The 26,951-nt window shown below is 39.9% G+C and overlaps 2 protein-coding genes across 2 annotated transcripts in view; one reads left to right on the top strand and one right to left on the bottom strand.

Moving 5' to 3' along the window:
* Nucleotides 1-474: 474 nt before the first annotated feature.
* Nucleotides 475-26,951, bottom strand: part of LOC135198433 (ras suppressor protein 1-like) — a 31,274-nt gene continuing 4,797 nt past the window's right edge. Inside the window, 6 exon segments of the mRNA XM_064225966.1 lie at nucleotides 475-963; nucleotides 18,655-18,787; nucleotides 21,498-21,515; nucleotides 21,518-21,557; nucleotides 21,559-21,612; nucleotides 22,624-22,706. Of these exon segments, the coding sequence (XP_064082036.1) occupies nucleotides 867-963; nucleotides 18,655-18,787; nucleotides 21,498-21,515; nucleotides 21,518-21,557; nucleotides 21,559-21,612; nucleotides 22,624-22,706 (425 nt within the window). The 3' untranslated portion in view covers nucleotides 475-866.
* Nucleotides 3,863-6,246, top strand: LOC135198427 (uncharacterized). The gene is made up of 2 exons (XM_064225958.1): nucleotides 3,863-4,049; nucleotides 4,162-6,246. Exons 1-2 carry the CDS (start codon nucleotides 3,984-3,986, stop codon nucleotides 6,244-6,246), a joined length of 2,151 nt encoding a protein of 716 aa, XP_064082028.1. The 5' UTR covers nucleotides 3,863-3,983.

Below are 26,951 nucleotides of genomic sequence, written 5' to 3' on the forward strand. Positions count from 1 at the left end.
GTATTCAGCTTTTATCGATTACCTATTAAGTCCTAAAAATAGAGCACCTATTCTTATCCATGTTGAACAATTTCATTGTGAATCATAAAAGACTGAATACCCCATATTAGTCACTCCATTAACAAGGTGTTTACTTCATTAGTAATAATAAAGTTCATTCCCATGTGACACATTAATAAATATTAAAGCATATAAAAAACTAAAGCTCATGTAAAAGACAGGCAGGTTTGAATAGAATAGATAAAAATTCTAAGTTTCTCTTTCAATTTTAGGATTTGTCCACCTTTAAAAATACCAATTCAAAATCTTTTTTTTAACATTTACATACAATAAGAAATGGATTTGCACTTTACTCAATAAGAAAATACACTTTTAGCAATTTGAACATATGTTGGTAACCATAAACATAACAACTATAATTCTTTCTACAAATGTAAATGTTATGTATTTTAAACACAAAATTATCAAATAAGAAGTGCTGTTTTTATTTGATTCCTGTACTTAATATTTCACGAACTTCAAGCCCAATCACTCTGGACTGCAATAAACTAGTTCTAGGCATCATTCAGCCTCTGATTCTGCTGTCGCATGTACTGAAAATCTTAAGACGTGTAGAAAAAAAATTAGTCTACTATCATATCAACTAGGACAGTTATTACTGACAGATTTGTTAAACATCACCTGATATTAAAGTCATAACTAGTTAGCCTGCCATGTCCATTTTAAATCCTGCCGATAAGCTCTTATTCTGGTAATCAAAGACTGTAAAATCAAGAGGTCAAAATGAGAATACAACTGCTAAGCATTTTTATGTTGTTCCCTTGTGTATTTACTATTAATACTGATACAAAACCACAGAACCTGATTTATGCTGTATCTCGTTTACGAGATACCTTACGGTTTTTGGCTTCATAATTTTTCGGAGGTGGTTGACTGCCAGTTGAAATATGCCGTTGATAAACACTGTATGGAAGACAAAATACAAATCATTACATTTCACAAAACATGACTTCTAGCATCAGGAAATTATATACTGGTACAAATACTGTACAAAGTTTTCTGATAGTTAAATTGAAATTCAGAGCCCAAAATTTACTTCCTCATAAAACATTGGTCACAATCTGATAAAATTTCCATTCAGACAATCAACCAGCATTAACATACTGATAACTTAAAACAAGTCAGTCTTACACACTGGCGTATGTCCCAGGACAAAATAATGATATGACTACACTGCCTTATAAATAGCTGGCTATTGCCAAAAAGAACTCTTTGGTTTCATTTTATGTATAGAAGCATACTGAACCTAATGCTCACATGTATCTGCAAACTACAGGTGTTTGCTAACCTAAGTAGTATGAAGAACAGTAACTCAAATAAATGTAATAGGTAGGTATTGCATCTCTGAAATATATTGTATTTCCTAGTACTAATTCCTCTAACTGGACATATCCCTGATGGTATTTGGCACCTGCAAAATATGATGTATGGATTGTATATGAATTATTTCTTATGTTTTTCCTGTATTTTCTGAGTCTAGCAAACCAATTTATTCATTACTGATGCCAGGTGTGGCTGATTACTTGTTGGCCTGTATAAATGTTCCAAGTACAGTAATCCACACAATTACCTTTTTCTGGGTCGACCTGTGTTCGCCGGTGAAAAGGTCCTTCTTAATACTTTTCTGATATAAATAATTTCCAAATATACCAGAGAAAGTTAAACCATTGGTATGCAGAGGTTACTACCCTCGCGCGAGCACCTCAAGGGCGTCGTGTATAAAGAAAGGGCGTGTGAAAGCCACTAAACACAGGTCATCTTCCAATTAGATTACTCCTTCGTCAACATATGAACACGGGATGTGCCGACACACGGTCTCCACCACACCGCTCCGACTCACCCAGTCCCCGCCCGATGCGAGCGCCATCTTACATCCTTCTTTTGGACTCGTGAGCGTTGTAATTGTGCGAATCGTGTCTGTATTTTCCTACGATTTCTGGATTTATTTCATCATGGCTGAAGCTCTACCTTCACCTGGACCAATGTTAAGTACCATAAATTCTGTTTGCTTGTAAAAAACAGCTTATGAATCGGTATTTACACGTAATTTTGGGTTTTATAGCATGGTACCGGCCATGCGCTCACAACCGATCGTAAACAAAGCATGTTGGTTTCGGTATGCCCCTATGTGTAGTTTAAAGATAGCTTTTAGCTTTCCTTTTTAATGCACACTCGATAGTTCGTCTCACAGAGTTAGAGGTTTACTGTTGCAGAATTATATATTCAGTTTAACTTCAGGAATTTGTACGTATTTGCACAGTTTATAATATTGGACCTCACGAGTCCCGTTATTATTATAAAGTAGTCTTGTTTAAGCGAGGAAGAGGGCTCCTTTGGACAGTCAGAAGTAGTGCATATTTATTAACATCTTACATGTCCAAACAGTATTTAAAACGTTGAGAAAATTCTTTACGGTTTTAGTCTATAAGGTGAAATACCGCGTCAGACCATCGGGCCGCGGTTACGGTTGGCCTTTTGTGGTGTTTTACGCTAGGCCTCTCTTCCTCGCTTACTCATGTCTTTATTTATGAATATCAGTGTATGTAGTTTTATGGTTTATCATAAGGAACTGGTCGTTCATATACGAAGTGTATTAACTATTGTCTAGTACTGAAAGAGGCTGGAGACATCCCCCTCTTTGCAGTTACCTTGTAGTAGCCCGCTCGAACAATATTGCTAACAAGGTTGGATTATTTCCCCCTTTTGTTAGTCTAAGTTAAGGACTATCTTAACAGTTCTAAGTACATAGGTTACAGAGAATTGGGGAAAGATGTCCCCCTTCCGTGTGCAAAAGAGGCTGGATTAATCCCCCTCTTTCGTGACCTGATTGTACTTTAAGCTTGGCTACGTATTAAGGTTATTAGGCTTTAGTTTAATCTAGATAAACTATTATATTTTATGTTTTCATTCAAGGTTTTCCATACATGAGGTAGTACCATTCTTGAACATAGTTAGCCTAGGCCTCTGTTCTTGGTCCAGACCGATAACATTGTGTCGTAGGTACCACCAAGTGTAATGACAATGATAAACGTAGTCTTGGGAACCACTTGCTATAGTGTTCCCCGACTTTACGAAAGAATTGACTTTAATAGGTAATTCTGCTTTTGGTGGTACTATACGCTATAAGTTATCGCGAATGGTCCATTAACATCGTGGGTTAAGATCAACCACTATCGGCCGCCATTTGCGTTTCTTTCGGTATTCCGCCCAACATGTTCTATCATAAACCCCCCTTCCTTTCTTCCCCCGCCATGGCTTGGGGAAGATATGGAAAAGGTGGAGTGGTAGATAATTCAATAAGAATTACCTTACGGAACTCCGTTCGCCGGAGATCCACCGACGGAGACTCCGTCTTATTAAAGGTTACCATTAGAAATGTTAGTTGATTTTATCATGTGGTATGAGATGTTTTGGCACATCATCTCCGGCATTGACTAGGCCGATTGGGAACACCTTCCCGGTTAGGCTTTCCGTTTTCTCGATATGGTACACATCCTCAGCTCCGGTAATATGGCTCCGGTGATATACTTCACCGGAGATTAGCATGACTAAATATTATTCTCTAAAAAGAAATATGGATTTACCTTGTTGATACGATAGTCAATTTCTCCGGAGATCACCGGACATCCGGGATATACGGAATAAAATTGTGAATATTTCGGTTTAACATACGTTACACTCTCCGTTTAATAATATTAGCTACAACGAGACTGTATATGCATGCTAAGTTAAGAATACTGGCATGCTCTATTTCTAAGTTAGTTCATTAAGGAGAGTGAGTACTTATTTATATATTACAGAAAGTCCGTTGCGCCTTCCAAGGATGTCCTGGGAATTTCAGCGATCCGGTGGGACATGACTGCTGTCGGTCCCACGCTCATTGCTCGATCTCGTTCATTGCTGAAGAGGGCCAGACCCCGTACATGATCTGGTTCCCGGAGTCGTGCGCATGGTGTTTTGAGTTGACCTCAATCTTGTTAAACGATGAGGTAAGATCAAGTAACAAATGGGTATACAATTCTTGATTGTTTGATTAATATAGACATAGTATAGTTTAAGTGTTAGTCAATGCGACCCATTTATTCCTATCCCCTCTTACAGGCGGATGAGGAGAGTTTGAAGGCGGCCAAGGCAAGTCTCCGACAGTGGGTGTCTGGATTCGGCCGTAACGCTCCACAAGGTTGCCCTTATGTGTTGGATAACACTCTAGCTACCCGTCTGTTCCCCGGTTCTCCGTCGGCTGGAGTAAAGAGTGAAGTAGCGGCTCCGATTATAGAAGCCATTCGAGCGGCTATGGCTCCAAACCAGGACGACCAGCAACTGACGGGAGATGTGGCTGCTCTAGACATCCATCTAGAACCGATGGATGAGCAGGTAAGTGGCGTAGAGGTTCCGGCAGGATCCTTCATTTCTCCTACCCCCTCTTCTTCTTCCTCTTCTTTTCTAGGCTTCGATAAATCTGTTCCTTCACCTTGGGAAGGTTCTAGGTCAGTCCGACCCAAGGTGAAGCCTTTGAAGGCATCAAAGCCTTCATCAAAGGCGTCTAAGTCAACTCCGTTGGCGAAATCAGCGTCGTCTCCGGCCCCTAGGCCATCGACGTCGTATGATTCTTCGCCAGCTGCCAAGGCACCTCCTCCTTCTAAAGGACAGAGGGGTAAGTCCGCTAAACACAAGACGTCGGAGCTTGACTTGCAATCTGACCTCCTCGTAGACAAACTTTTATCAAGGTTTAGAGAGGTAGTGGATGAGAGGCTGGATGAGAGAATTCCTCCTACTCCGGCTCCCACTCCAGCCACGCAGTCGGTGACTGACATAGTGGCGGAGCAGCTAAAACCGATCAGAGATCTGATCGCAGGTATACTCCAATCCGGAACTCAAGCTGCTCCATCGACAGTTCCGGATGCATCGAAATTACCACCGTTCGATAAGAACAACCCTTGGCGGTTGGCACTCCACGCTCCATACTTGGATGGAACACTAACCCTTGAGGGTCTGGGTACTCGACCATTGTCAGATTTCGAGTTCTACCCAGAAGGACTTCAGTTTCCTTTCAATGGATTCGTCAGACTGACGGAGAATGCGCTAGTCAGAATGGATAAAGTTCCTAAGGAAACAGTGATTTTCCCGAAAGAACAAGCCCAAGCTGTCTGGGCTCGCATTATGACTGATTGGGGTTGTACAAACACAAAATTAACCCCTCACAAAGGATCGTATACGATCTTTACATCTCCACAGGACATCGCTTCTCCGTTCATTGATAAGATCACAGAACTTACAATTCAGGCTGAGAATGATGATCTGCCAATGCCGACTCTCAAAGAGACGGATGCTACCTCCCTCCTCATGCCAGCCACTAGAGAATTCTGGCAGGACGTTCCGTCGACTTTCACAGTCGGAAAACTAGACGCAGACTGTGCGTCTTCTTTGTTTTCAGAAAGACTCCCGAAACTACCGGATAACTTACTGAAGGCAGAGTTTGAGGCAAGATCAAGGTTGGCTAGGTCCATCAACGCAGTGACATCACTGGAGTTGGTGGCCTCCATATATAAAGAAGAGCAGCTTTTCAAGGTCTTAGCTAAGAGCCTCTTACAAACTTATCAGCTGGACCTTCATGAATTCATTGCAGCCAGGAAAAGCTGCAGGAAACATGTGTTAGCTGAGGCGACTATTAGGCACGAGCCTAATAGACTGATCAAGTCTTCCTTCTGGGGAAAGAATCTATTTCCTCAAGAAGAAGTAGACAAGGTGCTACAGGAGGCGGCCAGGACGAACCAAAACCTTCGAGTTCGTTGGGGTCTCTCTTCCAAACGGAAGTTCGACCCTACAGCAAAGCACCAGAACCCAAAGAAGAAACAAAAGTATTTTACTACTTACAAGGGGTTCCGAAGTCAGCAGCGCCAACAAACAAATCCTCCAACCCAAGTGTCGAAACCTTCGACATCAAAAACCACGCAACCACAACAATTCATGATTGTACCCGCACCTCAGGCATACAGTCCACCAGCCACTGCAGCATGGATGTCTTCTCCGGCATTTAACCCGGCCTACGAAGCCACCGGAGCCTTTCGAGGATACCCTCGACAATCCGGTGGTAACAGAGCTAGAGGACAGTTCCGCCAACGAGGCGGACCTAGAACCAGAGGCGCAAGGGGTGGTAGAGGATATAAGCCGACCCATAATCAATGAGAAGGACCGGGTAGGAGGGAGACTGTACCGGTTCAGAGATCAATGGACCTTCAGCCCTTGGGCACACAGTATTGTTTCCAAGGGTCTGGGTTGGAAGTGGAAGAAGGGGTCCCCACCTCCTCCGGTGAATTTCTTTCAGGCACCTACACAGATCTGAAAGAATACACCAAAGATCTCCTACAGAAAAAAGCTATAAAGAGAGTAAAAAGCCTGAAATTCCAGGGACGTCTGTTCACTGTTCCAAAGAAGAATCGAACAAAAGAAGAGTAGTCCTGGACTTGTCCAAACTGAATTCTTACATTCTCTGCGACAAGTTCCGTATGCTGACTGTCTCACAGGTACGGACCTTACTTCCCCCCCCGTGGGGCCGTCACCACCTCTATAGATCTTACAGACGCTTATTATCATGTTCCGATGGCAAGAAATTTCTCTCCCTACCTAGGCTTCCGCTTAGGCAGAAAATCCTATGCATTCAAGGTGATGCCGTTCGGCGGCCTCAAACATTGCTCCAGGATATTTACGAAACTAGGAGAGACAGTATTACAACAACTCAGGAACCAAGGAATACTGCTAGTAGCCTACCTAGACATTGGCTCATTTGGGCGAAAACAGTAGAAGATTGCCACAAGCAACAAACAAAGTAATTCAGTTCTTGCAAAGTCTAGGATTTCAGTTGAACTTCGAAAAATCCCGGCTACAACCAGCAAGTCAGTTCGATTGGCTGGGGATTCATTGGGACTTGAAAGAGCACAAGCTATCTCTTCCACCCAAGAAAGCCAAAGAGATAGCATTAGCAACGAAACAATTGATCAAGAACAAAATGATAACAAGACGAGCTTTAGAAAGAATTCTCGGCTTACTCCAATTTGCCTCAGTAACAGACGTCCTACTGAAAGCCAAACTCAAAGACATCAATCGAGTTTGGAAAAAGAGAGCAAAGATACATTTAAGAGACAAAGTATCTACAATTCCCTCCGTTTTAATAAAGAGACTACTCCCATGGACACAGTACAAGAAACTGACCAAATCAGTTCCTTTACAAATCCCCCCTCCTCAAGTGACGATTCATACAGACGCGTCACTCAGTGGTTGGGGGGGTTACTCCCAACACCAAAGTTTCAGGGAATCTGGTCACTCAATATGAAAACAGTTTCACATAAATGTGTTGGAAGCAATGGCAGTGTTTCTAACCTTGAAACAATTGCATCACCACAAGACAAGTCATGTGAGGATAGTCTCAGACAATTCAGTGGTAGTCCACTGCATAAACAGAGGTGGTTCCAAATCACCCAATCTGAATCATGTTCTAGTAACAATATTTTCCTTGGCAGCAAAAAAGAAACTGGTTCCTGTCAGCAACACATCTGGCAGGAGTAAAAATGTTATAGCGGACGCTTTATCCAGAACCAAGCCTTTAGAATCGGAGTGGTCCCTAGACATGAATTCATTTCGGTGGATAACCAGACTAGTTCCAGATCTCCAGGTAGACTTGTTTGCGACATGCACCAACCACAAACTTCCTTGCTATGTAGCCCCCAACCTGGACCCTCAGGCCTATGCCATGGACGCATTAACCTTAGATTGGAACCACTGGCAGAAGATTTATCTGTTCCCTCCAGTGAATCTTCTGAATGAAGGTGTTACACAAACTACGTTTCTTCAAAGGATCAGTGGCCCTAGTAACACCCAACTGGCCCAAAAGCAATTGGTTTCCGCTCCTACTAGAGCTGAAGCTCCATCCCAGACGGATCCCACATCCAAAGTTGACACAAATAGTTCAAACTCAGACTGTGTCAGCTTCCTCAAGAGTAGTTCAAACCCTAACTTTGTGGACTTCATGAAATTTGCTGCTCATAAAGATGCAAATATCGATCCGGAGAATGTCTTATTCATAGAATCTGACAAAAGGGATTCAACGCTTAGGCAATATGATTCGGCTGTTAAGAAATTAGCGGAGTTTATAAAGAATTTAGATATTCTTCAAATGACCCAAATTTGGCCATTTCATTTTTTAAAACCTTATTTGATAAAGGCCTAGCCGCTAGTACTATTACTACGATTAAGTCGGCTCTGAAAAAGATTTTTCAAGTTGGATTTAATATTAATTTAGCAGATTCTTATTTTTCATCCATTCCCAAAGCTTGTGCTCGACTTACACCTACAATTCGTCCTCAAAAGGTCACGTGGTTTTTAAACGATGTTTTAAAACTAGCCTCGGATATCAACAACGAATCTTGCTCTTACATTTCTCTACTGAGAAAAACTTTGTTTCTTACAGCCATGGCCTCAGGTGCCAGAATATCAGAATTAGCAGCTCTCTCACGTAATCCTGAGAACTTAGATTTCCTCCCATCAGGAGAAGTACTGCTCTCGCCGGATAGGAGTTTCCTAGCTAAAAATAAAAATGAAGATCCTCAAAACAGATGGTCTCCTTGGAAAATTATTCCTCTACTCAGGATACATCCCTATGTCCTGTGGTAACTCTGAAAGCCTTTTTAGCTAGATCCTCCTCATGTTCCTCTGGTCATTTATTTGCCAGAGAGAAAGGGGGTACTATCTCAATTCAAGGTATTAGACAGCAAATACTCTACTTCATAAAGCAAGCCAATCCAGAATCTTTTCCACATGCTCATGATATTCGGGCTATAGCTACCTCAATTAATTATTTTCAAAATATGAATTTTGATGACCTTAAGAAGTATACGGGTTGGAAATCTCCTCGGGTCTTTAAACGCCACTATCTAAGAAATATTCAAGCCTTAAAATTTTCCACTATAGCGGCGGGGAGTTTAATCTCATCTGACTAACTTTCCTTACTTCAATTTCGTCCCATTCCTTATACTGTCACCTTTCTACCTGCCACTCTCTGCCACGATGCCTCTCACCTCGGTAGATCAGATTCAGCCACCCAAGTATCATGCTTCTCCTTAGGATATCGTTCATTCTTAGATTCGGCTTAATCATACCTGTATATATTAGATTATTAAATGTATATGATTCGTTTACATTTTTGTTTAGGTATACATATTTAGTAATTAAGTTATAATATAAGTTATATTCTTAAGTTTAGAAATTAAGATTGATGTATGCATTTTTAGAGATTAAGCTATTTATAAGTTATATTCTTAACTTTAGACATTAAGTTTATATGCTACTATTACTTAATGAAGATGGATCTATTAATGATGTTTTCGTTATCCTTTTTATTAATTTCAATTCATGAGCTTGAAAGGCATTCTCTGGTATTTTTTCACCGGCGAACACAGGTCGACCCAGAAAAGGGATTTTGACGGAGGAAAAATCTATTTCTGGGGAGAGACCTGTGTCGCCCGGTGAAACCCTACCCTGTTTCCCATCCCATTCCTTTCCAAGCCATTACTGAAATCTATGACAGAAGGATGTAAGATGGCGCTCGCATCGGGCGGGGACTGGGTGAGTCGGAGCGGTGTGGTGGAGACCGTTGTGTCGGCACATCCCGTGTTCATATGTTGACGAAGGAGTAATCTAATTGGAAGATGACCTGTGTTTAGTGGCTTTCACACGCCCTTTCTTTATACACGACGCCCTTGAGGTGCTCGCGCGAGGGTAGTAACCTCTGCATACCAATGGTTTAACTTTCTCTGGTATATTTGGAAATTATTTATATCAGAAAAGTATTAAGAAGGACCTTTTCACCGGGCGACACAGGTCTCTCCCCAGAAATAGATTTTTCCTCCGTCAAAATCCCTTTATTACTAGACTTATTGAGAACATATTTAAGAATCTATGACCTATATCCCTTTAATAAAATACATATGTCAGCTTCATAGAGCAGATATAGATTGTATATGTGACACATTCATGTACCTGAAGAATCTGGAGCAACTGAATTCCATGGATTGCCAAAATTATAATTTCTTCCTCAAAGAAGACATGTCTCACGAACTTTACCTCTAAGAAGGTGCCCTTGTCAATGCATGCACAGCTCACATTAAGGCCCCCCCTTAAACTGGATAAAATGAATTTTATTGCATGAATGTCAAACACTGAAATCAAGGCATAACCAATGTACTAACTAGTATATTTGTATTTCCAAGAGGAATACCTAAGAAATTTGCAATACAACTGAAAGATCACAATGAATTATTGTTGGAGTTCCTCTTCATCAAGAATACAAAATACAATGGAACAGCATTAAACCAGTAGCATACACAACATATACATACTTCAGAAGGGAAAAAAGTTAAAATACAATTCTATATTTCATTTAATGACATTTTGTGGATGAAAACTTGTGGTTGCATACTTTATCTCAAAATTTATTTGATTACATAAGCAGAAAAATTAGTATGAAAAGATGAAAAAGCTTGGATAAAACAGTCGATAGGTTTAATCGTTCCAGTGCACATGAAAACAGGTTCTCCTAACTTAATTATGTGTATCTTGTAAATAAACTTCTGTTAACTTGTGAGTACAGTTAAAAGGCATAATAATCACACCTAATGGGAAGAGTCATGAAGTCTGTAATTAACACAAGTTGTATATGCGAGAGAAGAACTCTGGAGTCGTGTTACATCCGAGCTGATGCTCTGCACCCAAAATCTTAAAACTGTTAATTTGAAAAGGGATACTGGGCAAACTCCAGACCTGAGATATCAATTCTACCTATCAGTGGTGCCTCTTCCCCACACGAACCTGGTAGAGAAGATTGTGCTAAGATAAACTATCAGTCACTCATCTTGGGTCCTCCTCAATTACTGGAACCCCTTCCTCTGTTCAGGATATGGTGGAACAGGTAGAACGGAGGGTTTGCGTAACCTCCAGTTGTTCCCAGTATCCCAAATGGAATCCTCAGACTGCTCGAAGGGCGAGAACCCTGTAGCAGACAGGTCTTACGTAAGTCTTTAATTATACGGATGACTTAGTAAGGAAACCCAAGGGAATGTCCTATGATAATATATTCTACTCAGACACATCCTAATTATCCTCCTGTCCAAGGAATTAACCTGTTAACAGGGCAGGGATCATTCTTCATAAGGAATGTTACTTTCCAACCATGAAACACCCTATGCGGTGATTTGTTAAAATATACGGACATATGTTCAATATGTTACCCTCCAAAGAGAAACCCTATATTGCCAGAAACCACTATGGTGCTATTCTCGAGCAACCTAGCACAGATTTGTACCCAACGTCACTTCACCCAACCTCACTCTTGAAGAATGGGAAATTCTTCACCTTCCTTTTCCAGAGTTCATGAAGTTTTAATGATTTGCTTCAGCCAACTGAAGCTTGAACCCGCTATGCTAGGTTCATGGCTTCAATACTTAGAAACTAGGCCAGGATGGAAGAGACCCCTTTGAAGATGCTAGGTTAGTCTAGCAAACAACCACTTGGACTAGGTTTAGTAGGTATAGTCAATTCCGAACTGGTCAACTTATTTCAAGTTGGCAAGACCAGGTTCACGCTGGCTTGGTAGGTTAGGCTAGGTTAATTCTTTCACCAATTAGGCTAGGCTAACTCCTCCATCACTTAGGCCAGGCTAAGTCCATCAGAGAAGTACTCTAACTAGTCTAGGCTAGGATAGACTCGCTTAATCTAGAAACTCAATGACTTAGGTTAGGGTAAATTCGTCCAAGAAAGTTTGGACTATACATGCTAGGCTACAACCACAACCTGCTAGGCTGAGGTGGTAAAAGTGTTCCAAATGGGTAGCCTAGGTGCTGGCCAATGCTCAGCTATGCTTTTAACCTTACTATTCAAACCAAGCTAAGATAGTAAAGGCATGTTCAAGTAGCAAGGCCATGCTAAGTCATCAACCCATTGTTAGGCTAAGTTGACGTGTATGCTGGAACCAGCTACCCAAGAGTTAGGCTAATCTAACTAAGAACTGTACCACTCAGACTAAGCTAATATAGTAAATGCAGTTTCAAAAGCCAAGACCACAACCGTTAGCTAGGCTAAGTTGGCACATGTATGCCCAAACCAGTCAGTTCAGACAGTCTAAGCTAAGAACTACTACTCAGATTAAACTAAGATAGTGGCGGTAGATTCGAACTAGCTGGGGTAGGCTACGAATTTAACCACTTGTTAGGCTAAAAGATATGACTCAATTAACTGGGATATAGCATCCTAGGTTACAGATGCACTACTTAGGCTTGTCTACCTAAAGTAGTGAAAGAAAGAAGTTCCACCTCCTCCTTTCGACTTGAAGTTTTCTTAATGGCCCATACACCCGAAACTTACTCAAAGAGTAGTCCTGAACCTTAGTTTATGGGATACCTATCGCCACCAATTCTACTCCCAACAAAATAAAAAAGCCTTGTGCGATCAGTTTCATGAGCTTTCGTAAAGAAGAATGGCTCTACAGTACTTTACTGCAAAGTAACCAAGCTATCGACTAACTGTAACTACCTGTCTAAGAGTCGAACCGTTTGGTCAATATTCTTATAGGAACAAACGAGATTATACCAATAAGTATACAAAGCAAGGGAATTCTTCTGACCTGTAAAGGTTTGAAGTCTTTTCGGGTCAACCCAAAGTCTGTTAATTCCCACCATGCAAACTGTATTCGATTACTAAGAGGAATCCATAGACTGGTTGAGATGGGTGCCCACGTTGGTAGACAGCAGGTGAACATGGCTGATGCACCTTCACTTCACTTAGCATGTAAATGAGAGGGTGACACATCTCAATAACTACTGCGTGGACCTTACGGCCGTCTAGCATTACGTGCATTGTAAAACTACGCTGTTCTCGTTCTCATGATTAAACCAGCAGTTGCCAATTGGTTTGTGTTTACCTTCCAAACTTAGGATAAAACTTACACAAAACCGTGGAAATAAGTGAATTAAGCATATAATTGCAATCTACAGTGGGCCTCCCGTATTCGCGTTCTCCGGATTTGCAGACTCACACATTCGCGGATTACTCTCGGGAACATTTCCCCTCATTATTCGCAGAAAATTCGTGCGTTCACGGTATTTTTCTATGAGAAATATCCACAAATTCTTGGTTTTTTTCATCAATTTCATCATAAAATGCACTTTTTGTGATAAAACTATTAAAAAAAACTAAGTATGAACATTTTTAGTGGTTTTTCTTGAGTTTTAAATAACAAAATAGGGGGGGGGGTACGCATACCCCGCAAATACAGGGGGACCACTGTATATACAAATATGAGAGCAATTTTACCATTATTGCATTACTATGACACCTAGAATTCATGGAAACAGTTTGTAAAGGCATCGGCGTATGTATCAAGTTCGTCTAAATTGGCAACACTGATTAACCAGCACCCCAAATTCTTACGAACGATTCCTAAGCCCATCACTGTTTACACAGTTGCCTCCTACAACCGTCATGGTCCTTCCAGCCGTCATATTCCTTACGACCATCATATTCCTATAACCGTCATATTCCTCATGGTCTTCATAGTCCTCATGGCCATCATAGCTCTCATGGTCGTCATGGTTCTTAAGCCCTTCATAGCTCTCATGGGCGTCATGGTTCATACGTCCGTCATAAGCTCTATGGCCAACATGGTTATCACAACCTAGGCTATCACTGGACTGTTGACAACCTAAACGGCAAACGTCTAAGAGTTGACTGAGCTAAACTACTGCTTAAGCTTTCTTATTCAAAATTTAACTGGAGCACGCACCGGTATTGCCGCTTATCCTATGAGAAAATTCACATTTCTCCATAAGTGCGTGCTCCTGAAATGAGAGCGTAATTATAAAGATGCTACCGAAGACGAGAGGTTGGCAGCAGTAGGCTGTGACGTCATAACTACCGCCATTTTGATAGCGGTTTTGGCTATGACGTCATCAAGCTTGATGGAAGCATGAGGCTGTTGATGGTACTCATGCAGCCAAGACCAAGAGACCCAAACTGCTGTGGCATTGCTACTTTTTACAAGGATGTGACAGTCCTGGCTCAAAGATGAAGAGGAAATTATTCTTCTCCTCTTGGCACAAGGATCAGTCACGAAGTCCCTGATTCTAGCATTCCTCAACTCTTCACAGCCACACTAGACCAATCTTCCATCAATCACTTGTTCGACAATTACAACTACTTCTTGTGCTTTCTTATAATAGGGATGTGACAGTCCTGGCTTGAAGATGGAGAAGAAACTTCTCTTGGCTCGAGGATCAGCCACGAAGTCCCTGTTCTTCAAGGACTGGCAGGAGAACGCACTGGCGTCAGTCACCTAAGCTTGTTGACACCTAAGTGGAAAGAGACAGAGGAAAGACTTGCGTCTTTTCCACTATGTGTTTATATCTCCTAACACTTGCAATTTCTCTCAAAAAATGTGCGTGTCGCCAAATCCGAAAGCGTAGTTGTAAAGTTCTCTTGTACCTCGAAGAAGCGAAAATGGAAGCATGTCTCTGTCTCCGTGTAGGCCGCAGCTGTGAAATGACATCATGGCGGGTGCCATGTTTATGACGTCACTGAGCATCTTGAATGCGAAGCCAGCACTCGACAAGAAGTGCAAGGCTGTTGCAACCTGACTCAAAAGACTGCAGTGTTGCACTATCTGCTTCTCTACAGATGTTGACAAATTCAACCGCCATTCAGTGCATATTAGGATAGAAGGAACACCCATAGCGTGGGACCCTGGAAGGCAGCGTGATGTCAAATAGCAAACCAACTGGCCTTCTTGGGTTGGTACCCCTGATAGGCCTAACGCCGATCGCATACCTCCATCCATCAACTCTGCCTATGTATCTGGAACGAAAACAAGATGGTGATGCACACCTCTTGCCGCAGGGAAAGGAGCACAATTTGTCAAAATTACTTCCCAAAGCACATCCTGATACATCCAAGCTTTGGATTCACAGGCAATCCATATAAATATGTGAAAATCCAAAGTACAGGCAGCAAATTAACTGTATCTGAAGAGTTTCTGCACCTGCAACCTACTACACAATGAGTACCCCGACGTCAAAAGCGTCGAAGATAATATCGGTGTTTATCTGCTTCTTGTGATATCCAGTATCAGATGTTAACGTAATTTTTCAGTTTTTAGTCAACCTTGTGATTTTGTTAACATTTAATATTAAGACATTTAGTATTTAAGTATTTATTTTTAAGGAAATTTGTATTGTATATTTTGATGTATTTGCATTCATGTGTTTCTCTCTATTATCTCTGTTTAGGGCTTAGTTTTTAGTAGTTAGGAATCCTAAGGGATTATTTAAGGGCTAGAGTTTGTCCTTGGCAGTCACAAGGTTGACTTTGATTATTTTTCTTTGTTAATAAATATTGTTGAGTTTTCCTGAGTGTTTTCGTCTCCATTGACCATCTTTTGCTGGATACTCTGTAACAACACTGAGTATACATCCTTTAGTGTAGACAAACCTGCACCACGGCCCAACAAGGGTCGTAACAATTGGGCTCTTAGGTCTGCTGGTTTGGTTATAAATTTAGCCAAGTGTGAATTTGGTAAGACTAAGGTTTGTTATTTGGGTCACGAGGTTGGTTTGGGTCAGGTGGCTCCGAAACAAGCTAACCTCGAGGCTATTATTAATTTGAAAAGCCCAAGTAATGTCAGAGAGGTGAGAAGGGTTCTAGGTATGATTGGCTACTACAGAAAGTACGTTAGAAATTTCTCAGACCTTGCTCATCCTCTTACAAAACTCCTAGAAAAGGGTCAGAAATTCTTTTTGTGTCGAGCAGTGTGAGGAAGCTTTTAATAAGCTTAAATCTGTGTTGTTGACTAACCCCATTTTAATTTCCCCAGATTTTCAAAGACCATTTATCATTGCTGTTGATGCCAGTGATGTAGGAATTGGTGGTGTCCTCTTTCAAAGGAATGAGGAAGGTGAAGTTCACCCAGTATCTTATTTCAGTCGTAAGTTATTGGCGGCAGAAAGAAGATACTCAACGATTGAAAAAGAAGCCCTTGCTTTGGTCCGCACCCTTGGCCTTATGCACTTTAAACCCTATGTAACTAATTTTTCTTTTCCCTAGAGGTCTGGACTGATCATAACCCACTGGTTTTTATTGAACGGATGAAAGGAGCCAACCAGAGGATCTTGCGCTGGGCTCTCTTTCTTCAAGAATTTAAATTGGTGATAAAGCACATTAAGGGTTCCGAAAATAAGATTCCTGATGCCCTTTCCCGAAATTGATTAGTTTGCCTTCTCTCTCGTACGTCACCCTGCTCGTTTCTCCAATAGGTTATATGAAAAAAAATTATTTTTTGAATATAGTATGGTTTCAATGTTCCTGCAAGTTTTATAGGTTTGAATTTAGTAGGTTTATTTGTTAATACCTGTTTATTTTTATTATACGGTTTGGCGACTGCCAGTTGTTGAGGTTTGTATGAATTTTATACACTCTTAATATTTTATGATATTGCCCTTGGTTCCTAGCCAATTATTGATTTGTCACAATATACTTTGGACTTTGAATTGATGATTATATATATAATGACTTTTTGGACTATATTGTTCGTGTATTGTAGGTTAAGGTGTAGGCCTGTGTGTGCCTGTAAGTTTATTTAGGTAAAGTTAAGTAGGTTGGTTTCCTTAGACTTAGGGATTTGTGACTTTTATGATCCTGTTTAAACTATGGGTATTGTTATGTCATGTCTGTCCTTTGCCATGCCTTGTCTTTGGGTTCAGAGTATGGTAATATCACTTGATCTTTAAAATAATGGTAAGCTATATAAAGCTTTTGGTTTGCATTCCCCAATGGTATTTTCTGTTGATGTAATATAATTTGGTTTCAGATTTGTTGCTCTATTATTGTATGTTTGCCTGTTGTAGATTGTCTTTATTCTTTCCTTACAGGTTTGTTAGTACTACATTTATAAAAAAAATTTTCTGGCTTAAATTTTTTTTCTTCGGGGAGGAAGGTATCAGATGTTAACGTAATTTTTCAGTTTTTAGTCAACCTTGTGATTTTGTTAACATTTAATATTAAGACATTTAGTATTTAAGTATTTATTTTTAAGGAAATTTGTATTGTATATTTTGATGTATTTGCATTCATGTGTTTCTCTCTATTATCTCTGTTTAGGGCTTAGTTTTTAGTAGTTAGGAATCCTAAGGGATTATTTAAGGGCTAGAGTTTGTCCTTGGCAGTCACAAGGTTGACTTTGATTATTTTTCTTTGTTAATAAATATTGTTGAGTTTTCCTGAGTGTTTTCGTCTCCATTGACCATCTTTTGCTGGATACTCTGTAACAACACTGAGTATACATCCTTTAGTGTAGACAAACCTGCACCACGGCCCAACAAGGGTCGTAACACCAGGAAATCTCGAAACATGAGAAGGCTCCATGTTCACAATAATGCTAGGGAATTCAAAAGCAACAGATTCAAAACAACAGGGGGCAAACTAAACCGGCTTTAAAAGGAATGAAGTAAAGCACCTCCTCTCTTAAAGGCGGTAAGAAAATAACTAACGGGGTCACGAGTTACAGAGGGGTGTGTGGGTGGCTCCACATGACTCGTGACCAAGCACAGATGCCAATAGTCCCTTGCGTACACAATTATTTTAAACTTTACCGGTTTCCAGCTGGCGCTGAGTATTTACCCTAATGTTAAACCGAAGGTTTGTTTCGTATATGAACAGCAAGTGATTTAAATGCAAAGATGGTTATAAAAGTAACCAAGACGAGTTCTAAAGCAGGCCGCATATAACTGGTTGTTTGTTCTGTGAATCTTGGCAATTAATTTAATGTTCATAGACCAACTGTACATTACAGCACATGAGAAACTATAGTATGAACTTCCTTAATCAAAGAGCACTTCTTAATAGATTTTCCTTATAAATAGGAAACCAGGTACTGCAAAGCCTGGCAAGTCCTAAACATCTATGACAGAGTAAATTTTGGTAAACTGACTTCCTTTGAATGAAAAATATAAATTTCAGGCCAAGCAGTGGAACCAATGAGGTTAAAGTTGTAACAGTAGGAAAACTTTGCAGTTGTACTATGTAACAATTGTTAAAAGAGGGTAGAAAGTAAGATGGAAGAAAGAGAATTTGAAGAGAGGTGCAGTAAACGGAAAGAGGTTGCAGTTAGGGTCCAAACAGATGCTGCAAAGAACCTTAAATAAGGCCTAAGGTGCACCATGTGAGGTGCTCAGACTGAACTAGTACTACCCAAAGGGGTCTATCCTTCAAATTACCATATTAAATGTTATTTTGTCAATGAGAAAATGAGAATACTAGCATTGTTTGTTTGTATGGAGTTTTTACGTTGCATGGAACCAGTGGTTATTCAGCAACGGGACCTCTCCTAAATGGAATGGCAGAGAATCGAACTCGTGACCACTGAGGTAGGACGCCAACACCATACCAACCATGCCACTGAGGCGCGAATACTAGCATTGACTCTGGGCATGAGACAGAAAGGGAGAAATTTTAACAAACTGTACGTACTGATATGTAATTCTACAACAGTAATGAACTTACAATTTGTAGGACTCATTGCGTAACATATCCATGACATGTGATGGTCCAAGGAGGAGCTGATCTGCAATCATAGGCACCCATGGGTTGCCCTCCAGACGGAAACACGATCGGCTGCCCAACAAATCTAAGTGACCTACGAAAGAGAAACAGGTCAGTGGCAGGCATGTAAATGTCTGAGATCTAGGTTGACCTTTACTACAAAAACAACTTGATAATCATGATGCAGACCTGTTAATTGTTATGAACTATTATACTGTTCTTCAAAACACTCCACTTTTCTCTATCAAACAACTGTTACCAATTGTTATAAGCTATTAGACTGTTAAAACACTACAATTTTCTGATCAAACAACTGTCTGCAATAAGTTATATTTTTTCAGTGACTCTAGAGGCAACGCAAAAATTTATATTTTCCTGTGACTGTAGAATTGTTCTAGAAGTCTTTAAAATTACTGCAATCAATACGACTAGCTGCTCCTGTCAGCAATTTTTTATTATTTCTAAAACCCAAATATTAAATACATAACATGCATTAATAAATATTGAATCTAACAATAACAAAATTTTAAAACATTAAAATGACTTGGATTTTGGCTTCTTCATTCTAAAAAAGAATGCCACATTGCATCATAGTTATGTTATCCTATCCTGTCTTTGAATTGTTCACACTCATCTGACCAGTGGACACTAGATGAATAACCCACATAACCCTGTTTTACCTGAATACAGGCAGTCCCACCCCGAGTTACCGACGGTCTCGGCTTAACGACGTTCCGAGGTTATGACGCTTTTCAATTATATTCGTCAGATATTATTTCCAGGGTTACGACGCATGTTCCAGGGTTACGATGCATGTTCCAGGGTTACGACGCATGTTCCAGGGTTACAACGCCTACAACACTAGATGAAATAGGACACCAAAAATGCAAAATAATAAATATTTGGAGGTTTTTTTGATGAAATGCCATAAGAATGCAGTTTACATAGTTTTCAATGCACCCAAGCATTAAAAGTAAGGTTTTCTTAGGATTTTTGATGATGTTCCGGCTTACGACGATTTTTGGCTTACGACGTGTCTCAAGAACGGAACCCCCGTCGTAACCCAGGGACTGCCTGTACAGGGGTTGCAGAACAATAATTGCAGTCACACAGTTTTCCATGATTATCCATTTTTCACACTCAACTATCCAGTATTGGAAACAAGTCATAAAAAGATATTTAGTCAAAATCTTAAACATTTTCAGTTCATCCAAACATTAAATTTTTAAGAACTTGCAATAAAGCATATATACTAAATAAAATTTAATTATTCATTAAGAACAAACCCTTCAGGCCAATGTTATGAGTTACAAATGTTAATTCAGTTGTCTAGTTAAATCATTTAACAATGATAAATCATGATATATACTAATGCATCTTCATGAGATGTGGAATGGCCAAGAACTGGGACCTATGAGGTTATTCAGCACAAAGGGAAATTGAAACAAAAAAAGGTTTCAAAAGTGTAAACAGGAGGAAACCCTCTTAGTTGCACTATGAAACGATTGTTAGGAGAGGGTGGAAATTAAGATGGAAGAAAGCAAATATGAATGGAGGTACTGTAAAATGAATGAAAGGGGCTGCAGCTACAGGCAGAGAGGACACTGCAAAGAACCAATGTAATGTCTACAGTGCACTGTGCGAGGTGTACTGACAACACTATCCCACTAAGGATTTTCATGGGATGTGCGCCAATAATTTAGCTACATGAACTCTTGAGTGAGCACTGGCCTGGGATATTCTAAACATGTTATGGTTATATTAATAGTGGCATTGTCATTTAGAGTAAACAAAATTGTTTACACGATTCGTTCAGAATGGAATATGGAAAATGGTGTTGTAAAGGAAATGGCTGAATAATACGATAAGCTTTGCACTACAATAATCAAAGAACTTATGATGAACCTTAAAAATCCTGATGACGACAGGCCATGTAGTAATTTTTGATTAGAGAGCTCTTGTGCTTGAGAATGTTGACACTTAATTGCAAAGATACTAAAGCTTCAAGGAATACAAGGACGTTACAAGTCTATACAGTATGTGTGTTACACACATCACCATCATGATGTGCCCAGAATTTATTATTTAGTGTTGTCATTTATTATTATTACTTTATAAATACTGAGATGCTAAGTTACTATTTTAGTTTTAACTATGTTCTGGTGACCTTTGTATTATCTTTATCAAATTCAAACTATATTGTTAAAAAGACATTTGTGACAGTTGTGAAAAGCCACAATTGATTAAGTGTGTGTGGAGTTTGTGTGAAATACCGAGTGAGAATGGAAATGCAGGAGATTCATAAGGAGAGATTGTCTGAGAAGTAGGCACCTCATACTATATTTTCATAGTAAAAATCTGAAAATATAGGGATTGGTCTGACATTAGCATCTTGCCCACAAAACCTATAACCAATATACTAGTGAACCTTTATAAATATATGGCTCTATATGCCCTGTCACACTCAAAACTGGTCGGACTAGGCTGTAATATTGGACTAAAACTATTGTACGTATAATGTGAGTATGTACATTAAGACACACTATTGGTATAACAATACTAATCCTACATTTTGTACTTCACTATAGTTTTTGTTATCTAATTTTTTGGCTTGAAATTAAGAGTAAAATACTTAAACAAGAGCAATTAACTATAGAATAACAACCTCAAAACCTGGTATATTTCTAATGAGCAACAGAAATTCTATTGATAATGTCTGAAAGTTCAGATAAAATCCTGATGAACATTTTCCTCCCAAACTACATTTATGGTCTCATGCCAAGAAAGAAAATAATCAAACAAACCTATTTCAGGTGGTAGACTTCCAGTCTGTTGCCTTGAATGTGCAACTCTCGTAAGCGAGTTCAGCTCTCCAACTTCACGAGGTAGAGCTACCAAGTCGTTGTCGCGCAGACAAAGCTGGAATTACAAACACCCAGTCAACCAGTCAATGAAATAATGGTTTACAATTAAATTGAATTATATAAAAAACATGCATGCCAAAGCTATATCAAAATTATAATTATTATAGGTAGTTTAAACCAATGACTCACATTTCTAGACTCAAAGGGGTCACAAAAAAGATTTGCTTTTGAATGAGCATTAAAAATTTGAGCACAGTAATGCTGAGGGGACTGAAAAAATCACTGAAGGCTATGGTTACAGATCTCCTGTAACTTTGAATTTTCACTAACCTCATCATTCTTTATGATAATGTTACAGCAATAATATGAACTGGAATTACAACATCCAGTTAATGAAAAATGCAATTAAATGAAATAATACCAACATATCAAAAACTATTTTGGAAATGATTTTCATACTTCAAAAGATATATCAAAATTATAATGATCATATGTAGTTTACCTAAACCAATGAATCACATTTCAAGACTCAAGGGTCACATAGAAGATTTGTTTTTGGATGAACAGTGAAAAGTGGAGCACAGTAATGCTGAAGGGACTGAACAAATGGTTATCTCCTGAAAATGGTTATCTCCTGAAAGTTTAAACTCTCAACAGCCTTATCATTCTTCATGATGAGGTTACAGCAATAACATTAGCTACTTATATGAAAAAATCTAGCAGACTAAACAGGAAAATACAGATACAAAGCAGGCTAATACCAGAAACTCAAAACTGAAAGGAAGAGCAATTTCAAAGGTAACACCGATTACGAATATATAACTTGGAAATCAGCCTACCTTAGCCAACAACTAATCCATCTAAAATCAATTAATTGATATTCTTTTCTAACTTTCAGAGCTCTCATGGAGAGACTGATGGTCAGATAAATACATAAGGATGAATACATAACTTCCTACTAATAAAAACTGCTATACAAAACTATATAAACAACTTACACCATTCAAACATTTTAATATTTCTTTCTACTATAAAAGAAAGAAATAAAAGTCATAAGACTACTTACAATCTGCAAATTCTTCAAGTTCTTGATTTCTGGAGAGAGAACTTCAAAATCGTTGTCACCCATATACAAGGCTCGCAGGGATTCTGTAATTTATGTAAACAGTACAAGTTACTCTATACATATGAAGCTATTTTAAAAACTGTTTAATTGCATACAAATCCCTTTTACTAACACCCCCAAACTGCTTTCACAGGCAGTTGATTAACTTTTCATTAACAACTTCAAGCCAACTTTACATTCATTTATCCAGCAAGCACCTTGAATTGGTTTGGTAAAATTGGCAGCTGGTTGGTAAAAGATCTACCTTATGTGGAGTATTCATATAGTTACAATCAACCTCTTTTGTCTGTTACAAATAACTTATCCTTCCTCTACTTGCTGGACACATTAATCTCAGCTTTACTCACATGCACCTTCACATCACCCCATTCAAGAAATTCCTGCCACTCTTTTACGTCTTTGAAATTCTTCTTCACTCTGTCATAATCTTCCACAGCCAATGCATATAACAATTCCAGTTGATTTTCATTCCTTATCCCTTAACTCAGTGCATCCATAACCAGTGCAAACAGAAGCAAAGTATTGATTATTGCAGTAAACCAACTTTAAACATTTCTGTTCTGCTGCAGGCTGCTACTCTAGTTGTCCTTGTTCTTTTACATTTGACATTGATTATCATGATATTTATCATATAAAGTGTTGTGAAAAATTAGCGCACAAATTTTACAAGACATATCTTCCGCCCCTCTGTATTTTCTCCTTTGTAACGTAAAGATTGTTTGTCAAGCATATGGCAGATTGGCAGCTGTAGTGAAAAGGTTCCTTTTTGTATGTGTGCATTTATTGGTCATTGCCTCTCCTCCCTCATTGCTTAATGGCAAAATTCATGTTGTTTTGTAAATTATACGAAAAACAAAGGAATGTCTCATCCTCAACGAAAATTAATTCGATAAAAATTACTAACCCGATCCACACAGCTATAAAACCCCTTGGACGCCACTCTTGGACGCCACTCTTGGACTTTCCTCATTAATCAACTTGGTACAGTTAACAACACGTCTGGGTCTTGAACGTGGCGTGCGGGTGTGAGGTGATAAGGCTGAAGGTGATTGACCAGAATTGCACAAAGTAAGTAATCGTTCCTTTTTGTAGCCATCGTTGGGCTAATTGAGTTTAATCATTATTGCACTGTTCAGATTCTTTTAACAAATGTGTTGGTACTTGTTTCATTGAGAAAGTGTAATTTGACTTTGTGGAATTCTTAGTGTTTTTGAGTGGTTGCGTGGCCACACTGAATTTGTCCAAGTGTGGTGTGATGAGCCACCTAAGTTCCATTTATGTACTTAGCTTTGTTAATTTCTAAATGAGTTTAGTTTTGTAATAGAGATTGTAAAAATGAAGTTTTTATGTTAAAACAAAGTTTAATGTATACTTACCTGGCAAGTATATATATAGCTATATTCTCTGTTCCACCTGGCAGAAATTTTCAAAACTCGCGGCAAACGCTAGTAACCTATTAGTAGTTCAGGCAACCACCACCCCGTTACCGTGGCGCTAGCGCTAGGAACCGTTCCCAATTGGGCCAGATTTTCTCTGAACCCTGTCTCCTGAGGGGAGGAGGGTGGGAATTGAATTATATATACCTGACAGGTAAGTATACATTAAACTTTGTTTTAACATAAAAACTTCATTTTAATGTATGACACTTACCTGGCAGGTAATAATATTATATAGCTGATTGACACATTTGGAGGTGGGTCAAAGACAGCAACATTATTAGAGTATAAAAATATTATTAAAATATTATTAAAACTCTAGGTTCCTTACCTGCTAAGGTAGCTGACTTCATAGGTCCTGCCTCTAAGCCTGCTTAAACCTTAGGAGCTCTCAACAAGGAAGTGTCCTGTATGTTGAAGAAGCTAAGACTGGAACTGACAACTGGACGTGACCAATGCGTTGACAGAACCGTACAGCCCTCTTATGCCACGGCATTCAAGCTAGTAAAAGATCATTTACCTGAACTACACACACACCATACCAAGATAATACTCACAAGACTGATAAAAGTACCGAACACTTTTCTCAGACGACCAAAAACACAAACACCATCACCTAATAAAATCAACTGGCTTAAAAGAAGGTTATGGGGTAGTAACTCCTTTGCCCAATACTGTACCAGAGGACACGTATGGACCTAGCGTCTGACAATTATCAAAGGTTGTCTGAATATCCCTAAGATAATGAGACGCAAATATTGAATTAGTTCTCCAATATGTGGATTCAATAATTTCCTTGAGGGCTAAATTCTTTTTAAAAGCTAATGAAGTCGCAACTGCCCTGACTTCATGAGCCTTCACTTTCAAAATACCAAAGCTCTGCTCTTGACACAACATATGAGCTTCTCTAATCAACTCTCTCATGAAGAAGGCTAGAGCGTTCTTCGTCATGGGTCTACTGGGGTCTTTAACTGAACACCACAGAGCATCAGAATTCCCTCTGATCTCTCTTGTTCTTTCCATATAAAAACGCAATGCTCTCACTGGGCAGAGAACTCTTTCTTGCTCGTGACCCACTAACTCAGACAGACCCAAAACTTCAAAGGATCTTGGCCAAGGATTAGCTGGATTCTCATTCTTGGCCAAGAAACCTTCTTGGAATGAACACACTGCGTTGCCATGTCTCCATCCCACCTTCTTCGATATGGCCTGAAGCTCACTAGCTCTTTTAGCCGTTGCCAAAGCGACTAAAAAGATAGTTTTCTTAGCAACATCTCTCAGAGAGGATTTCTCTAAAGGCTCGAATTTGCTAGAGGTTAAATACTTCAAGACAACATCGAGGTTCCAAGCAGGTGGGGCCTGCATTGGGGTTGTTTCTTGGTACCAAATGACCTAATCAGATCTCTAAGGTCTAAGTTATTCGAGATGTCTAGATCTCTGTGTCTAAACACTGAGGTCAGCATACTTTTATAACCTTTGATTGTCGAAACTGACAAACCCAATTCCTTCCTCAAGTATAGAAGGAAGTCTGCGATTTGGGTCACAGAGGTACTGGATGAAGACACTTTCCTGTTCTTACACCACTTCCGGAAATTCTCCCACTTCGACTGATATACTGTGATTGTGGAGGTTCTTCTGGCTCTAGCCACTGCACTGGCCACCTCTCTAGAATATCCCCTCGCTCTGACAAGACTTTCGATAGTCCTGAACGCAGTCAGACCCAGAGCGAGGGTATTCTTGTGAAACCTGTCGAAGTGGAGTTGTCTGAGTAAATCTACTCTTAGAGGAAGAGTCCTTGGCGTATCTATTGTCCATTCCAGTACCTCTGTGAACCAACTTTGGGCCGGCCAAAACGGGGCTATTAAGGTCATCCTCGTTCCTTGGCTCTCCCTGAACTTCTTCATAACTTTCCCCAGTACCTTGAACGGAGGAAAAGCGTACACATCTAAGTTTGTCCAATCCATCAGGAATGCGTCGACCGCCACTGCTTCCTGATCTGGAACCAGAGAGCAATAGGTTGGTAACATTTTTGTTCTGGCTGTCGCAAACAGATCTACTACCGGACGGCCCCACAACTTCCACAGGCTCTGGCAAACCTCCATGTGCAACGTCCACTCCATCGAGAGAAGTTGTTCTCTTCTGCTCAACAGGTCCGCACTCACATTTTTCTCTCCTTGTATAAACTGGTGAAAGCAGCAACGCAAACGCTTTTCCCTCCTTCCGCCCAAAAGCAGAACTTCCTTTGCCAGCTTGTAAAGGGGAAAAGAATGAGTCCCTCCTTGTTTTGCGGATGTATGCCAGAGCCGTGGTGTTGTCCGAGTTGATCTGCACTGTCTTGTCTCGAATCAACTCTCTGAAGTGCTTCAAGGCCAAGAAAATTGCCATCAATTCCTTCCTGTTTATGTGCCAACTTGTTTCTTCCTTGCTCCAAAGTCCCGACACCTCTTGAGTGCCTAATGTCGCTCCCCAACCCGCGTCCGACGCGTCGGAATACAAGATGAGGTCTGGGCTCTTCTGCTGAAGCGACATCCCTCTTGCTAACCTGCCTGGAGTTAGCCACCACTTTAATTCCTCCTTCACTTCGGCAGGAATTAGAAACTGGAAGGAATCCGGTTGCAATTTTCTTGGCCATGAATCCTTCAGGAAAAACTGTAGAGGTCTCATGTGCAGTCTTCCTAAAGAAATGAACCTCTCTAGCGAAGAGAGTGTGCCCAGTAGACTCATCCACTCTCTTGCTGAGCAATCGGGTCTTTTATTTAGAAAGTCCTGCACCTTCCGAATGCATAGGGCTTGCCTTTCGGGGACGGAAAAGCCCGAAAAGTCACTGACGAT

The sequence above is a fragment of the Macrobrachium nipponense genome, chromosome 22 (genome assembly GCF_015104395.2).
Source record: "Macrobrachium nipponense isolate FS-2020 chromosome 22, ASM1510439v2, whole genome shotgun sequence".
Classification (NCBI taxonomy): Eukaryota; Metazoa; Arthropoda; class Malacostraca; order Decapoda; family Palaemonidae; genus Macrobrachium; species Macrobrachium nipponense.